General features: G+C 42.2%; 1 protein-coding gene across 2 annotated transcripts in view; it reads right to left on the reverse strand.

The window, feature by feature from the left end:
- LOC310846064 (glypican-5-like) overlaps positions 1-18,996 on the reverse strand; it is a 395,774-nt gene that overhangs the window by 170,809 nt on the left and 205,969 nt on the right. For both annotated transcript variants that reach the window (XM_083742108.1, XM_083742107.1), the window contains one exon: positions 1,486-1,606. In XM_083742108.1, the coding sequence (XP_083598234.1) occupies positions 1,486-1,606 (121 nt within the window). The remainder of the gene's footprint in view (positions 1-1,485; positions 1,607-18,996) is intronic.

Consider the following 18,996-nt stretch of genomic DNA (forward strand, 5'->3'; position numbering starts at 1 on the left):
AGAAATTTAACAACTTCTTTGATGCTTTGATCTCTGAAGAAATCTCACTAAAATTATGATCAAAGTAATTTATGTTACTTACAACAAATCATCTTAAGGCAATAATAAGCATTCTGTTTAATCCACACAGTCAATTACCCACTACAAATCTCCATCTGTTGGGAGGCAGGACTTCACTTAAGGATCATTTTCTCTTAAAGGTCAACAGAAAGTCACAGAAAGAATCTCCCCTACAAGGAGGTAACAAGTATTGGCGGCCATGATATATTGCACAGGATGTCATGTCATTTGTGGAATTTTTTTGTTTTGCGAAGAGAAGGTGCAGTTCTTAGTATACTAGTGCTGAAGAGATGAAATCCAAAGAGTTACACAAGGGTCACTCAATGGCTTGGACCCAATGGGATGTCTGACATTTTCCCGCTTGTATGACACGTCCCTATGTCATACTACAAGCAATCTTGGAAACTCCACTCATTTTTTGTTTTTGTTTTTTAAAAGGTTTACTGTGCGTTGTGAGGTGGTTGTTGGTGCTTTGCCCACACTCCCCTGGCCATACAAAATTAATCATGTTGTTCTTTGTCATCACGGAGAACTCCTAGATGACCCTGTCTTACATCTCACAACTGGAAGAAAAAGTAGCTAATTTGAGCCATGGTTTTGCATGATATACACTATTCCTTTCCACACTAATCAGTGCAATCAATATTACAGCCAGTAGCAGTTGTCAAAAGTTATACCTATTCTCTAATGGTGAATGATTAGGGAGGAGATGCTACTCTGTCATTACAAACTCTGCAGATGCCATTATCCACGTTTCCTCAAATTGGACAAGAAAATATGCTTACATTAAATGAAAATCGATTGCTGTTAAATGTGGTAGGTAGCGCTGGCTAATTTGGATTGACACCATCTATGCGACTTGCAAAGCAGTGGATGGAAGGAAGAGTATTATGTAGCCATAATATATTCAGCACTGACTAGCTGAAGTTCTGTGTAGATAGCCATGCATAACCCACAGAGCTCAAGTGAATCACTTAAGCAGGCGCCCATTCATCATGTTTTTGGCATACCTACTGGCAGACCATCTTTTTCTTCTGGATTGGGAAAATTAAGAATCACTTTCAGCAAAACTTTACTGGCTACTTGTAGTGCCACAGGTTCCAATGTGGCACCCGCTGTAGTTCATGCAAGGTATTTCAGGTTGTTGTTTTTTAAGGCAATGAGCCTTTATAAACTTAGTGCAATTTTATAGAAACCTACCCCGAAGATAGATGCAAAACTACTGGAATTATGGGTCATAAGCAACTGTGGGAATTTGTCATGGCTGGATGCAGCCTTGCCTGGTCAGCTGACATACACCAGGACATATTTAATTCTTTGCAGAATCCTGGTTCATCAATATGTACAAGCTTCATATAATTACTACAAATTTGTGTTTCAATTCCATATTTCCTTTTAGGTTGAATGTGAAACTTGAGTACTTACCTGATTAAATTGTTGCAGTTTAGCAATTAAGTTGCTGACGTGTGGGTCCATTGCTCTGACTTTCAATTCTGGGTTATTAATTTGTGCCTTCATCCCATTGGTAACCACTCTGCTTGTATAACTGCAATAGAAAAGGAAAGGAAGGGTTAACATTCAGGTAAATGTCCTTTACTTTTTAGATTCAGTAAACGCTTTGGAAGAGTCTACCAAGCTAAATACATATAACTCCAGGAGAGTCATGACTAATATCCTGATTTTGTGTGTATGTGAAATACAGACTTAAGAAGGTGCAGCACAGTTTCTGTAATCAGGTATGCAGCACCCTGAACCTGCATTTATCTAAAGAACCCTCCCCTGCTAAACAAAACTCAAAAACACCAACAACCCAGAGTATACAGTAGGATAATGCTTTTATTACAACTAATAAGAGCGAACAAGCTTTTTAGTCCTTCAGAATCCTGTCAGACTGAAGATTTCTGAAGAACCTGAAAATTTGCCCACCATTTTACTACCTTTTGATTGATCCTAGAATCCTAGAATCCTAGAATCATAGAGTTGGAAGAGACCACAAGGGCCATCGAGTCCAACCCCCTGCCAAGCAGGAAACACCATCAGAGCACTCCTGACATATGGTTGTCAAGCCTCTGCTTAAAGACCTCCAAAGAAGGAGACTCCACCACACTCCTTGGCAGCAAATTCTACTGTCAAACAGCTCTTACTGTCAGGAAGTTCTTCCTAATAAAGCTACTGCCCTACTTTTTTATTTGGATTTTTTAATATAGAACTGAATACTGGAATACTCAGTATAGGCAAAAGGAGGTACTTCTTCACCTAGTGCATTGTTAAACTTGCACTGCAACTTGGATGGCTTTGAACATAGGCTAAAGAAGTTCATTGAGACTAAAGCTATCAATGGCTACTGGTCATGATGGCTGTGTACAACCTCCAGTAATGTCAAAAACAAAGCAGAAAATTGCATGATTATTTACATATTATTGACCAAAAAACCAGCAATAGTAATTACTGCTCATATGCACTTGTGTGAGTTTCATTCTTGACATGAAAATTGTGGCGATTTCGACTCCTATTTCCATTTATGACATCCCTAGTTAGAAGACAATTTGCAGACTCATATATATATAGAGAGAGAGAGAGAGAGAGAAAATTCAAATCATTCGTAAACGCTCAGCTCAGAAATTCTCTCATTGATGCACACTATAAATTGCTTTGATTGTTACTTATATTCCATTAAATGAACTCATTTGATAAGATTCATCAGGTGGTTGTGATCCTGTTCGCCACATGCAGTGACCAACTCTTTTGCTAATTATGACCAAATACCTGAGACAGGTATTGTGTGTCCTTAACTTCTGTGACACCAGGGAGAGAAAAATTGTGAGAAATAGAAAAGGAAATAATGAGCCAATTAACAAGATATACATTTCAGCTTGTTTGGTGAACAAATGGTTGAAAGTGTGGCCTGCGCACAGTCAGCCTTGCCCATATCCCCAGAAACATAGCAGCCATTAATTTATCACATAACAGAGCACACCAAAAATGCTTGGCCGGCTCCCTTTAATTCACGGAGAATAAATAGGTTTTAATCCAGGGAGGGCTGCAAATCATAATATTTGTTGGGCAATGATCATCATAACTCATCATTTTCTAGCACACATTGGAGAGCAGGCTTCTGTGAAGTTTAACAGCTCAACCTGCTCAAAAATAAATCTGACTTGGGCTCCTAAAGAATTGCAGTCTAAATAAAATAACTGCCTGGCTCTTTGGAATTACCTTGGCTGCAATCCTGATTGTCCTGGGCACAGAATGCAGGGTGCAGAGTAATTTTATTAAAAGCCAGTATAGCTCACCCTTCTCTCATCATATACCTTGGCACCCGAACACGAGTGGCTCTCCACAAACCCCAGATGTTCATTTCAAGGAAAGTTCCTCCACCTTGCACTTGATTTATTTATTTATCACACTTAAATCCCACCTTTCTTCCATATATCCCAAGGAGGCGCACATTGGGTTCTCAAGCCTGCTTAGTTTCAACAAGGACCATAGGCCTTCAGATCATAGCCCATGTACCGCACCTCCTTCTCAAGGTCCCAACACTCAGGCTACTCTCAGTGGAAGAAGCACAAAGTCATATTAAGGTGTTAAGGAGGAGCTGCTTGCCGAATGTGAGCCACAGAGGCCTTCTTCTTGAAGTGACTGCTTGGGCCATAACTGAGCATACACTGAAAAAAGCTGAGGCTAAGTGCTCAGGTAGAGCAGAAGAAGAAGAAGAAGAAGAAGAAGAAGAAGAAGAAGAAGAAGAAGAGGAGTTTGGATTTGATATCCCGCTTTATCACTATCCTAAGGAGTCTCAAAGCAGCTAACATTCTCCTTTCCTTTCCTCCCCCACAACAAACACTCTGTGAAGTGAGTGGGGCTGAGAGACTTCGGAGAAGTGTGACTAGTCCAAGGTCACCCAGCAGCTGCATGTGGAGGAGCGGAGACGCGAACCCGGTTCACCAGATTACGTATCTACTGCTCTTAAACACTACACCATACTGGCACCAAGAGCAGCAAGAGAGGACTGCACAGATCTTTAATGCAGGGGCAGGGAACTATTTTTTCTCCTATTTAAGGCTACATTTCCGCAGGGGTAATCTGTTGGGGGCCGGGTAGATCCAGAAACAAACATGGGTGGGGCCAGAGCCAAAGGTAGGTGGAGCTGACAGCATCACACCAGCCCATTTCCCTCTGTTGGTGCCTTCCTCCCCCTCCATCCATTCTGCCCCACTTGTCCATTGCCATTAATACAAGTCAGTCCTGATTGCTTGCAGGGGGCTTTTCACCTTCCTTCCATTGCTCCACCAACTTCCATCCCTTGTTCGCTACTTTTCTCCCCCACCCCACAGTTCGCAGCAAGGCTTTCCCCTGGGATGAAGAAGAAGAGTTAGGATTTGATATCTCACTTTATCACTATCCTAAGGAGTCTCAAAGCGGCTAACAATCCCCGTTCCCTTCCTCCCACACAACAAACACGCTGTGAGGTGAGTGGGGCTGAGAGACTTCAAAGAAGTATGACTAGCCCAAGGTCACACAGCAGCTGCATGTGGAGGAACGGAGACGCGAACCCGGTTCCCCAGAGTACGAGTCCACTGCTCTTAACCACTACACCACACTGTAGCAGCCACATCTCTGTCTCTCCTCAGAGGGAGGCCTGGAGAACAAGAGTGGACCTGGAGTATCCAGAGGGCAGTATGAGGAAGCCACGGGTTCCCTTAACGAGCCAACCTGCATCATGTGCACAGAACCACCAGGGCTGCAGTCATGGTGTGCAGCGCTGGGTTGTGACCATGCCCATGCCTAAGAACATGTGACTGCAACAGCCTTCTTTCCCTGCGTACCCCTTCCCCTCCTTTCTCGCTCTTTTGTTCCCCCTGTGTCTAACTGTAGATTGTATATGGGTATTTCCTTAAAACTGCTGCAATGCAAACGAGTCCTTTTTTAATCACCCCTTCCAAATGTTCTCACAATATTTAATGGGTTAAGTAATCTATCTGAGCATCATATTCATAAAACAGAATCACAGGCTTTTTCTTTTTATCTTTTTAAGCACAACTAAATAAGAGGCAATGTCCTTAAGTGCCTATTGAAGAGGATTCGCTAATTTTCCAAATCAATGAACCTGTGAGGGATTTTCAGTATTCGACGGTACAAATCTCACCCTAATTTAATTATGTAACTTTTGCTAGATCAGCACCACCTTTCGCAAAATACTTAGGTTATGCCATATTGAATGTCTTCATATAAATTACTTGTGGTTGGCTGAGCCAAAATCTGAAAGGAAGAAAGAAAAATCAAGTGCTTTTTCTTTGTTTTGTAGGGGTCATTCCTAACGTTCCTGCTTGGTGTTAAAGAAGTAAAGAAGAGTATTCAATGCTTTTTATTCTTTAAAAAGGAGAGAGGGAGAAGCAGCTGGCTAAGGTGAAATATTAGGGAACCTAAGGGGGAGTTTGTCATGACAAACCTAGACAGCATCTTAAAAAGCAGAGACATCACCTTGCCAACAAAGGTCCGTATAGTTAAAGCTATGGTTTTCCCAGTAGTGATGTATGGAAGTGAGAGCTGGACCATAAAGAAGGCTGATCGCCGAAGAATTGATGCTTTTGAATTATGGTGCTGGAGGAGACTCTTGAGAGTCCCATGGACTGCAAGAAGATCAAACCTATCCATTCTTAAGGAAATCAGCCCTGAGTGCTCACTGGAAGGACAGATCGTGAAGCTGAGGCTCCAATACTTTGGCCACTTCATGAGAAGAGAAGACTCCCTGGAAAAGACCCTGATTTTGGGAAAGATGGAGGGCACAAGGAGAAGGGGACGACAGAGGACGAGATGGTTGGACAGTGTTCTCGAAGCTACAAACATGAGTCTGACCAAACTGCGGGAGGCAGTGGAAGACAGGAGTGCCTGGCATGCTCTGGTCCATGGGGTCACGAAGAGTCGGACACGACTAAACAACTAAACAACAACAAAGGGGGAGTTTATTTGTCAGACACTTGTACTTTGAGGAGATGAACTACAAATTAACAATGTAAAAGGGAATAGTCATTCTCAGACAATTAATTTAGCATACTGATACCGCAATGATTAAAGTTGGTTATCAAAACTATTTCATAATATGCATTCCAGGGAGGGTTGCACTCTTTTTGTTTCTCTCTGACACACACACACCCCTTAAAAAATCTGATTGCCACTGTTCCTTCCATTATCACTGTAATTATTTATGATGCCTAATATGCATGCACAGGTTGGTGAATTTAATAAGTTGGTTCCTTCAATCATCTGTGATCATCTGTTCATAATTGTACACAATATACAAGATTTTTAAACATAGTTTTAGGAAAGGGTAAGCTTTGTACAGCTGAAGGGAAAGTGGAAACACAGGGCAAATCCTGTGTATAGAAGTGTGTGTATGGGAGACCGTGGATGCTGCATACTATTTTTTCTCTGGTGACATTGGTTGCTTTTCCTTATTACAACACAGCAGCGAACATTTAAAGAACATAAAGAGCACAAACTACTGGATCAGACCAAACAAGTCTGTAATCCTGTTTCCTACAGTGGCCAACCAGATGCCTAGAGGAAGCCCTTAAGCAACAGGACTCTTCCAACTGTGTTCCCCCACAACTGGTATAAAATACAGTATAACATTAAGCATTGCAAACACATTTCTGAACCACTGGATTTAGAAAGGATTACTCTGCTCAGGTTCTGAGATTTTTTATGTCTCATTTTAGTTATTTAGGGCACATCCCAACCACATGCCCATCTACATGTGAAAGGAGATCCACATAGGGATCAATGGAGCCTCTTTCCCCTCCCTCAGCCTTTGCCATGGGCCTTTGGACAGACACTCACATATGCCAACATAATCGCCATTATCAGCTACAGGAAGCCTGTACATTTCTCCCATATATATTATATATCCCCTGTATATTGACTGGGAAATGCATACAATTTTCTATTCATGAAAGAAGGATGTGCACATTCTCCATGAGGCCTGGTGAATGCGCACAATGGCTGGTTATTGTGCACATTAACTGTACAACTTCCATTCCTCTTCACATATACACCTCATATCTCCATTCCTCCAGAGGGCAGCATGCGTGAGAGGACAGATCATGCCCACTTTAACCTTGAAGGTCCAGGAGTGCTAATGTCAAATATATATTTAATGTAAATTAGAATAAAATACACAGATTTCATCTTTTTTCTTTGTATATGTATTTTTAATGATTCCATCGGCAGAGGAGACATATACAAAGTGGAACTAAGCAAGGTCAAGACACAATCCACTTCTCACATTTGGGATGGAACATGCCAATTGCAAGTGGAAGCATCAAAGCCGGAGCAACAATTCACCAATGAATCTGGGACGTAGAATTTCAGTGTCACGTGAGTGTGATGAATAAGCACCCAGCAATCAAAGACAACGGGAGAGGTTTTACCCCAGCAAAATATCTGTCAAAATTACAAATATCTAAATGTAGATGGTCGTTCACCCTCGCTAGAATCAATGTGCTGCCATATGCCTTATTGCAGGGCAGATATGTGAGTAAACCGTATGCAGAGCAAATCTGCCCCTGCGGCCTGATAGAGGTGGAAACCGTCTCTCATGTCTTGCTACGATGTCATTTTTATGAGGATATACGCTCAGTCTTTATCACCCCTGTTATACAGAAAATTCCAAGTGGGTCTGAACCTCAGTGCTTAAAATCCCTCATAGAGGATAGGGATCCAGAGATCACGCTAAGGGTGGCCAAATTTTGCGCGGCTGCTATAAAACTCAGGGAACAAGCTGTGCTATTACATAAACTAAGGCCTCTAGATAGTATTTTAGAGACTAAGACCTAAGCCACATCTCTAATGGCTGTCATATTCAATTGTTAATTCAAACATAATTCTATTGTGTTTTATGTTCACTTAGTACGGTATGTGAATCTGGTCTGGGACCATAATAAATTTCATTCATATACAGCAGAGCAAAATCCTAACTTTGTCTTCTCAGAAGTAAATTCTGTTGAATTCAGTGGGGCTTATTCCCAGGTAATTGGGATTAGAGTTGTAGCCCAAGAGTCTTGCTATTAGCTTTGTCTTCTCAGAAGTAAATTCTGTTGAATTCAGTGGGGCTTATTCCCAGGTAATTGGGATTAGAGTTGTAGCCCAAGAGTCTTGCTATTAGCCCCAGTTCCCAACCACATGAAATACTTGTGTAAAAGAGCTTCCAGTCACTGCCCTTCAAGTAGGCTATTAGATCAACCCTTACTCCACAAATAGCCTGACTACTTACTTCCAAGAAATGAATTTTAAGATTTGCATCACAAAAGCTTTTGATTAGTTTTATTAAGTCTCTTGATTAATTGCCTCAGTGCCATTTCTTTAAAAAGCAACAACTAAGCCTACGAACAGAGCAATTTGAGGCATAGCTATATTTCAACATGAACTCCAAGTATGTGGTTTTGTTTTAATTAGGATAATCTAGAGCAGGGGGCTGCAAACCTTTTCAGCAGGGGGCCAGTCCCCTGTCCCTCAGACCTTGTGGGGGGGCTAGACTATATTTTGAAAAAAAGGAAAAAGAACGAATTCCTATGCCCCACAAATAACCCAGAGATGCATTTTAAATAAAAGCACACATCCTACTCATGTAAAAACACCAGGCAGGCCCCACAAATAACCCTGAGATGCAGTTTAAATAAAAGGACACATTCTACTCATGTAAAAACACACTGATTCCCAGACTGTCCATGGGCCGGATTTAGAAGGCGATTGGGCCGGATCTGCCCCCAGGCCTTAGTTTGCCTACCCATGATCTTGAGAACAGCATAATTTCTTTCAAGCTGCCTGCTCTTTCAAAAGGTACTTAAAAAGACTACGCATCCTTTTCCCTACACATATGCAGATTCACCTACTTAAATCCCCTTTTTGTGTGTGGAGGCACCGCTATTGACTGGAAAGGGAGAGACTGCTCTGGAATCAGTAATTTGAAAACCGCTATCCTGCGATATGTATAATTAGGGATCTAAGATAACAGCACTGAAGTATGCATAGGAAAAGGCTGAAGTGAAGCAGTGCAGTATCAAAAAACAAGTATAAAATGGTGGCTTTATATATACATATAAAATATTGAGCAAAACTCAAAGAAGCGACACAGAGAAATATAAGACAAAGGGGAAAGGGAAGGCAAAAACACACACACACCTTTAAAACCACATATTTGGCATCACAACTGACAGAAATATTCCAATATTTGAGTGTACGCAATTCAAATGTGGAACTGACTTCAGAGTTTTAACAATAAAATTTAATTGCAATATTCCAAATGCTCACCTAACACATACAGCTACTGAAAAGGGTATCATTGTGTGGTGCTTAAATTCTGCTTAGCTTTATGACACATAAATCTGATGAAGTGACTGTCAAAGCATTTGCTGGTTTGTTTGTTTTTTAAGACGTTAAGGTGTTCTGTTGGTTTTTTCTGCAATTGACCAGCCTGGCTTCCCCTCTAGATGAAAATGTTTGAGCAATTAAGCATGAAATGCTCAGACAGAGAGATACTAGTGGGGCAGATTTTATAGCTCTTATGAGAAAATGAAGATCCCATTACAGCAGGTTGATAGGACAAGCATAAAGGATGTTCAAGGGTTTCATTTGGTCCACATTTTAAAGCTAACTAGCTTGATTCACACTTTCTGGACTAATATGTAGTCCAGACAGTTATCGTTTGGTTTAGGGCATCTTTGAATCTGGGATACAGTTTTCGGCTTTTTTTAAAAAAAGAACCAAAATATGCATAAGAATGTATACACAAATGCATATTTTAGGATAAAATGCATAGAAAAAGGCACTGTTTTTACAGTAAAAGGCATACCAAAACTCCATAAATTTAAATACAGTTTAAAAATAATACAGTGGTACCTCGGGTTAAGAACTTAATTCGTTCTGGAGGTCTGTTCTTAACCTGAAACTGTTCTTAACCTGAAGCACCACTTTAGCTAATGGGGCCTCCCACTGCCGCCACGCCGCTGGAGCACGATTTCTGTTCTCATCCTGAAGCAAAGTTCTTAACCTGAGGTACTATTTCTGGGTTAGCAGAGTCTGTAACCTGAGGCGTCTGTAACCTGAAGCGTCTGTAACCCGTGGTACCACTGTAATCGCAAGAGGTTGCAGAAATGGAGCAAAAAGAGACCGATCTACCTAACCCCAGTAGACCCAAGGGGAACAGGTTCATTTTATATATTAAAAAACCTGCCGGATAAATGTTGAAATTACACACTACAGATAATGTATAATATACCGTTATACATTCAGTCCTTTTAGGGAAGGACTGTAAGCTTAGTGATAGAGGTAAAAGGTAAAAAGGTCACATGCTTTGCATGCAAAAGGTCCCAGGTTCAATTCCTGGCATCTCCAGGCAGGGCTTGATATCATGGAGAGCTCAACCAGTCAGTGTTGTCAGTACAGTGGTACCTTGTTCGTCGAACGGCTTGGATCCCAAATGCTACAAACCTGGAAGTGAGTGTTCTGGTCTGCGAATGTTTTTCAGAAGCCGAATGTCTGATGCAGCTTCCATGGCAGGAAGCTCCTGAAGCCAATTGGAATACGCATCTTGGTTTTTGAACTGTTTCGGAGGTCGAATGGACTCTCGGAACGGATTAAATTTGAGAACCAAGGTACCACTGTACTGGATTAGAACACTAGTCGGACGCAGTATAAGGCAGCTTTGTATGTCATCCTGCTCCCATGAACTGCTTGTGCATCTATTTGGCCACTCTTGGATGTGCTCAGCTGGCTGGACGTCTGCTTGAGCAGCAAGACAATCCTTATGTTGGGTGCCTGAAGCTGCCAGGTCAAGCTGCAGTCAGCAGAAATAACAGATTTCATTGGAGATCCCTAAGTAGCCAGAGGTCAGCTTTTAAGTTCACCTACTGGGAATGCAGAGCATGCAGAGCGGCATCATTATTCTTCAGGTCATTTCTCATTAAGGAGCAGGAATTCCATCCTGTCCATCTTAGCCTCCATCCATTAGAGGTTTCTGTGCTGGCTTTTGCCCTGGCCATGAATGTAATTATTATCAAAAATTAATAGGCTGCAGGTACACATGGACAATCAGCAATGCAAGGAACTGTAATCTTATTTCTCCAAAGAATTCGGGAAACCCTTAATGAAAGCTCATGAAGTAAATACAAGAAACTGCTTGTAGTGGGTGGGGTGGGGGCGCGCGGAAACAAATGTAATCAATGTTTTGATGAGTGTCCATTTTGAAAAGAGCAGTGTGCTGCCCACATCCAAAGAGAAAGTGAAGAACAATGAGAAAACTGGAGATGGTTATATGAGCTCTGTGTCAAACTTAAGCATAGTAGGGGATCAAAGTTGTCTACACAGGGAAGGACAGGCAAGTTCAAACCTGCCTCCTGTAGAAATGGAATAAAGCAAATATATCTGAGATAATACTGCACTGAAACACTTCTCTTGACAATCAGGCATCTATCCTGATTTTTACTGTGTTACAGCCAACGAGAAATAGGTTTCCATCATCGCCATCAGCCAGACAAATCACCGATGTGCTTCAAGCACAGGACTTGGGAGTCTGCAATCTGATCTCTGCAGTACCTGTGCGGAGCCTCACCGTCTTTATGAAATTTCATAAAAGTGTAAGTAACGTCTGCAACAAGGCTAAGCACTGTAATGCCATACACTTCCCCCCCTCCATAATTCAGCCCCCTCTCTCTAAGTTTAGAAATATTTGGGCACCATTATCTACAGAATCAGGAGATGTGCAAATATGGCAAAGTGGATCAAGCAAGGTGAAATTTCAGCTGAACAGCACCTGAGCTTTCGCTCTCTTTATCCAGTGGGAAAACCTTTACCAATCCAGTAATTTCTAGGGCTCCTCCTGTTTATTGAACATTTATCCAGATTTGATTGCACAAAGCTTATGTGATAGTCACCGAGCGTTCATTCCAATTTGTTTGTGGGGAGGTTGTAAGACTATGAGCATTCATCCTCTTTTGTTTGCTTAGGGGTTATATGTCTTCCCATCCATCTACCATTATCCCATACTTTTCCCCATCACTTTCCTAGCCACAAAAAAGTTTTTGTTTTTTTCCAAGTTATGCTAGAGGGATAGAGCACTTCAATCCACTTTAATTGCACAAACTTACTTTTATGATATATAACTGGATCCTTCCTGTAAAATACTGACAGTCTGGAGGCAAACCTAGACATAACACACCTAATCATACAATTGCAGAGTTGGAAGGGATCCCCAAGGGCCATCTAGTCCAACCCCCTGCTAAAGCTGTCAAAACCATGGGATGGAGAGCCAGCTGGCTTGGCCCCAGCCGGAGCGTCTCCCTTCTCAGCCTTGCCGCTGTGGCAATCCATCAGTCACCCTCCTCCGATATGTGTCCACGACTCATGCTACTGCGCATGCAACAGCACACATTACTCAGCAGAGTAAACACACAACAGATCAGGCTCGAGGCATGGATACTATACTAAACTACGCATTTCTTATACATAAATCAGGACAAAGAAAAACATGGCCTTTCTTCTTGGAGAGAGAGAAAACAAACGCAATACAGAGTGGATGTTCTGCTCATGGGACTCCAGCAATCTGTGCTGGAATGTAAACAGACATGTGGCATATAACAATCCCACATATCTGCAGCAAGGGTGGGATGGAATTCCCAACAAAAGCATCCATGACAGATGGCCATCCAACCTCTGCTTAAAAACCTCCAAGAAAGGAGAGTCCACAACCTCCTGGGGCAGCCCGTTCCACTGGTGAACAGCTCTTACTGTCAGAAAGTTCTTCCTGATGTTTAGCTGAAATTTCCTTTCTTGCAACTCGAAGCCATTGGTTCGAGTCCTGTCCTACCCTTCATGTCTTCATTCTGCGATGCAGGAGCAAAGCAGCTTATCTGTGAACCTTGCAGCTGCTTTCACATAATATACAGCAGCAAATCAGGACACCGTAGGCAATCTAAGTCGCCTCATGTGCTTGTGCCCTTCATGCACAGCACTGCAAAGCATGCATTTGTCCAGTGGACCTAGCACATCTTTAAAGGTGCACATCAATCTTTGAATATCTAATCTTTAAAAAAGGAAAGATAATGTGTAAAGCAGCCCTGGGTGGCAGGGCGAAGACAGGAATTCCTAATGGTTCCCCCTTTGCTAGGGTGAATCTTGCCAACAAAAGAGAATTCATTCAGGACTTCCTTCTGTTCAATTGTTCTCACTAAGGACTCAAGACTCAAAGTGCCCTCTCTCTGATAAGCAGCAGTAATTAATCTCCCAGCTGTACAGTAAAAGAGTGGAAATGAAAAGTCTTTTATTGGCATTCTCATTATTTAATGATAATTAGGCCCTGGAGTGCCATAACTGCCCCCAATTTTTATTTTACAAATAGCAGTCAGAGTCATTGCTCTTCCTACAGCTGTCTTAAAAATCTGTTGCCAACCCCCAATTGAATAGGATATAATAATAAAAAAATAGGCAAGGGCACAGCAGTGGTTCATGCTATGCAGAAACACGCATGATCCAGGGACACACAAACATTTTACTATTTTCAGTTAAATTGTCTTCCCTGCAGATCTCATAGTTTCACTTCCAGAGGACAGTTCAAAACTCCTATATGGTGTCATGGTCCCCACTGCCAGCACTGAGCTAATATCTGAGCATCAAAGGATGGAAAATGGTCAAGATGATATAAATGACTTCATGTAACCACCCTAAAACATTCTGAGTCCTCCAACAAGAGATCGACAATTATTTAAATGCACAGTGAGGGCAAAACTCTGAAATCTTCCCCATAGTGGTTCTTCCTGTCCGGGAGTTAAGCCAATCCCTTTTACCTGGACAGTATCAGAACTCTGCATCTGGCTGAATGATGGCAGAAAGGTTAGTTACAGAAAGTAATACATACCAAGGCGCCACAACACTATTAATCCTCAGGATCTGCTCTTGGGGAAAAACTGGCTTCTGCTTCTACACTGGTCCTCTTCTAAAATTACCTCGTGTATTCGGAGCATAAAGAGAAAGGGGCAAATGGAACCACAGAAATGAAGATATGGTATTTTATTTAGCAAAAGGGAACCAGTCCCAGGGTGGTGGTGGAGAAGGAGAAGAAACCATAGCGAATGCTTTCTGAGCATGCATGGAGTAATTCATGACAGTCAGGAGCAAGCCCAAATCCTTTTTCGCAACTGGAACTCAGCAGAACTAGGTTCTCTAAGGTGGGCTCCATTGCCATTCTAAGGGAACAAGGGAGGTGTTCATGGTGAGTTCCAACACCTCTTTTTCCAGAAAAATATCACTGGGTGGATGGGTAATCAGGACAGCATGGTTTGGTTCTGCTCAAAGAGCTAAAGCAGGCATAGGCAAACTTGGCCCTCCCGATGTTTTGAGACTACTATTCCCATCATCCCTGACCACTGGTCCTGCTAGCTAGGGATGATGGGAGTTGTAGTCCCAAAACATCTGGAGGGCCAAGTTTGCCTATGCCTATGCCTGAGCTGGAAGTGAGAGCTGGACCATAAAGAAGGCTGATCGCCGAAGAATTGATGCTTTTGAATTATGGTGCTGGAGGAGACTCTTGAGAGTCCCATGGACTACAAGAAGATCAAACCTCTCCATTCTTAAGGAAATCAGCCCTGAGTGCTCAATGGAAGGACAGATCCTGAAGCTGAGGCTCCAATACTTTGGCCACCTTATGAGAAGAGAAGACTCCCTGGAAAAGACCCTGATGTTGGGAAAGATTGAGGGCACAAGGAGAAGGGAATGGCAGAGGACGAGATGGTTGGACAGTGTTCTCGAAGCTACAAACATGAGTCTGACCAAACTGCGGGAGGCAGTGGAAGACAGGAGTGCCTGGCGTGCTCTGGTCCATGGGGTCACGAAGAGTCGGACACGACTAAACGACTAAACAACAACAATGCCTGAGCTAAAGCAAAACAAAACCTCCACTCTGCAATAAAGATGAGCAAGTTTACTTCTACTCACATTCAACTGGTTTATTCATTCCGATTTGTTCTCAGGGAGGTTTGATGACGTAGCATCAAAGCAAGTGCTATTTCACACTTTCCCGTACATTTTCCTGTCACTTTCCTTAAAGGAAATGGTTTCTTCTGCAAGGCTTCCTAAACAACTGTAATGCAAAATCTGAATCTGCCAGTCTGTGATTAAATCCCACCTCAATATAGTCTGGAGACAGAAACAGTTTTTTTTTTTTTAAAAAAAGAAAGAAACCAGTATTGTCATCCTAAAATAACTCACTTTCATTTTCTGAGTTGATCTGAGATGCAGAAAATAAACCCAGCCTTTCTCCCCCAAACAGTATTTCTCCTTCTCCTTAAAGCCTTGCCTTGATGAGAAAGAGTGGCGGGTACACAGCGGTGGCATTCAGGACTACATAGTAAAGCAATCCTTTGAGAGCGACAGTATTTGGGTGAGCTATTTCCTCTGACCATTTGCTTTTGATTTATCTTATTTTAATTTTTTAAAAACATTACTTTATGGTCAGTCCTGTTCTTAAAAGCAAGGGAACATGCCTCTTGATAGAATGGGCGCAGAAGCTAAGTGGCTCTCACAGAAGTGTCCTCATACAACGAAAACAAAAACAGAGCTGAATTCAGGAAATAAGCCTTTATCAGATTAGCATTTGTCAGGCCAGCATCCAGCGAACATCCGTTTAGCACACCTAGGCCCTAACTAGGATGCCAAAGCAACCTGCGTTAGTAGCCTTCGCTTCATATACTTCTGTCATTGCCGGAACAGCTCTATTATCACGATCCTTTGACCTTTTGCCAATAAATTGGTATTTCTACTAAATGACATACTTTTTAAAAAATGTAGAAAAGGGATAAACAATGGCTTTTTATTTCCATTGTAAAAGAACGTGAAATAATTTCCTGCCATTTCTATGCACTCTTTGACATACCAATCACAAAGGGGGTTCATTCACATCTCAGTTTTCCTACAATTTCTGTAATGGTGCAGCCATTGTTAAGAGCACAATTAACAGCAGACCACCATTAGGAGATAAGTGGTACAGTTCCAAAAGGCATCCAAGGCAAAACCTTTTTTGTAATCTCTCTCTCTCACTTGTGTATAAAATATAGGAGGATTTCTTCTTGGTCTCCTCATTCTGAGATGATACTCTCAATACGATCATGTTACTGTATTTTGAATTGACTTTTTTTTTAAAGCTTTTATATGTCCATTAATATAACTGAATTGTAAGAACTCTCAACAGATATCTGGGGCCGTTTCTGGAAAGGCACCAAAAAAGTCCAGTTGTTGCAGTCTGAAAAACAATAATAAAACTATATATATATTGAAAGTAGCTGATTCTAATCGAGGGGTGGTAGACAGAAATCTCCTTGCATAATGGAGTCTAATGCACCAGTTTAAACAAACAATATTTGTTGAATAAATTGCTCTTCTGTTAAACGCTGCTGTGAATATTTAGAATTACGCTGAACCTCGAGCTCCCCCTAGTGCTGAATAGCTTAATAACCAGTATGACCACTACATTTTCTTTCTCAGAAGAGACTGTGTGATCAACAGTCTCTTTTTCATAGGGGACATTCTTTTTGATGCTGGAAACAGAAAGGAGCGTGAATAGTTGCGTGGGGTAAGTCAGGCTCATTAGAGAGCATGGAGAAAGCTAAGTGTGCATCAATGAACCTGCAGTCAATCTTAGTCACAGCTAGAAGTGGGATGGGAAAAGGACTACTGAACAGGTAAAACAAGAGAGGAAAACCTTTCCTTGCATGCTGAGGCAGAGGTAGATAACCTGGTGCCATCGCAGTGTTGTTGGACTTCAACTACCGTCATTCCCAGCCAACATGGCCAATGGTCAGTAGGTCAACAACATCTGGAGGCGAGCACATAGCCTACCCCTGAGTAGAGGAATGGAAGTGGCGCTGTGGTCTAAACCACTGAGCCTCTTGGGCTTGCCGATCAGAAGGTCAGCGGTTCGAATCCGCACAATGGGGTAAGCTACTGTTGCTCTGTCCCAGCTCCTGCCTACCTAGCAGTTCAAGAGCATACCAGTGAAAGTAGATAAATAGGTACTGCTGTGGAAGGAAGGTAAATGGTGTTTCTGTGCACTCCGGCTTCCATCACGGTGTTCTGTTGCGCCAGTAATGGTTTAGTCACGCTGGCAACATGGCCCAGAAAGCTATCTGTGGACAAACACCGGCTCCCTCGGCCTGAAAGCGAGATGAGCGCTGCAACCCCATAATCGCCTTTGACTGGACTTAACAGTCCAGGGGTCCTTTACGTTTACCTTTTTTTTTTACAGGAATGCATTCCAATCTTCACTCTCCACATCTTTCCATAGACATGCCCGCACCTGAACCATTTTCTTTTCAGTGGTAATTCAGTCTGAAGGGCAGAGGCAAGTAAACAGTTGTGCTCCACATGCAAGAATTCAACTAGTGATTAATTTCACAGTTATTTCTCACTAGTGTGGTACCGCCAATGTCTATTTCAATACAGCACATGTCTTCTCAAGAAATTGCCATTCACTGATAGGTCAGACAGGGCCTCTCAAATGTCTATTCCCCCCATTGAATAGAAATACTGTCTGTGCCTTTCGGATGTTAGCCTCTCCAAAACAAAGGCAAGCAAATGTAATTTAGCTAGCAAAATATCCAGTGACTTTTTCTTTAAACAGATAGAAGAAAATGGTGCAATGATAAGGCTGTAATGCTGATGCACTATGGAAGCAAACATGGCCAAAGAATCTGTATTTCCTTCTCAGGAAATGAGGACTTTACAGCAGAAAAAAAAAGAAAGATAACTTGTATTTGGTGGAGATGGTAACATTGGGTTTTTGCTGATGGCAATACAAAGGCAGGCATTCTATATTCTAGTTCTTTGAAGCAAGCAGATTTCTGACTGTCCAGCTACAATTCGTGTATAGGTGTACCTTGGAAGTCAAACGGAATCCATTACGGAAGTCCGTTTGACTTCCAAAATGTTCAGAAACCAAGGCACAGCTTATGATTGGCTGCAGGAAGCTATGGAAGACCTGTCGGACGTTCAGCTTCCAAAAATAGTTCGAAAACCAGAACACTCACTTCCGGGTTTCAATTGTTCGGGAGCCAATTTGTTCGGGATCCAAGGCATTTGAGATCCAAGGTACAACTGTAATCTGTAAAATATTTGTCCAATTTTAATACTACAGCAGGAGTGGGAATATCCCTCCTTCAATGTACTTGAGTGTTGCATTCCCATGGGGAAAATCTCTCAAGGATTATACGGCAGTGGTGGGTGGAGTCAGACTTACATGATAATGCCAAAAACCAGACTGACCTCAGACCTCAGATAAACTGCCCTAGAGCATGGAATCGTGTGGGCTGGATGAGTCCTCCTGATTCAAGTTTCGACTGCATAGCAAGGCAGTCATTCAACACCTTAATTTATCAGTTTGATAGTTAGCATGCAGTGAAGGTAGGAAAAGACGTCTGACAAACTCAGCTGCATGTTGGCCTGTGAGCAGAGCCAGTGATGATCAGTCACTGCCAGGTTGGCTAGCAAGGTTAAGGATTCCTTCAAGCCACAGAATGAAGTTCCTGTAAGCATACAAGCTCCTGAGACAAAGTTTTAACTGCTGCTGCTGCTGGGAGATAAGTATTTGCCGATACTTTGGGAAGAAAGAGGCAGTTTTTCATTACAGGGTGGAGTGGGAAAATATACTGAGGAAGCTACCGCAAAGCAAATCCCAGCGGTTTCTCCCTGCTCCATTTGGCCCCTGCCTCAAGCGTTCAGTACAGAGTGGGTGGATCGGGGGCAGCGGCGGGGAGACACTATTGATTTTTTGCTATGGGGATATATGAAAGTAAAGCAAAGAGAGAAAAAATTATCTGAACAACTATGGTACTTGTCAACCACATGATTAAATTGACAGGTCTGTGCCGATGGAGGGAAAGAGTTGGTTTTTTAAGG

This window comes from Podarcis gaigeae (genome assembly GCF_964106915.1).
Source record: "Podarcis gaigeae genome assembly, chromosome: 5".
NCBI lineage: Eukaryota > Metazoa > Chordata > Lepidosauria > Squamata > Lacertidae > Podarcis > Podarcis gaigeae.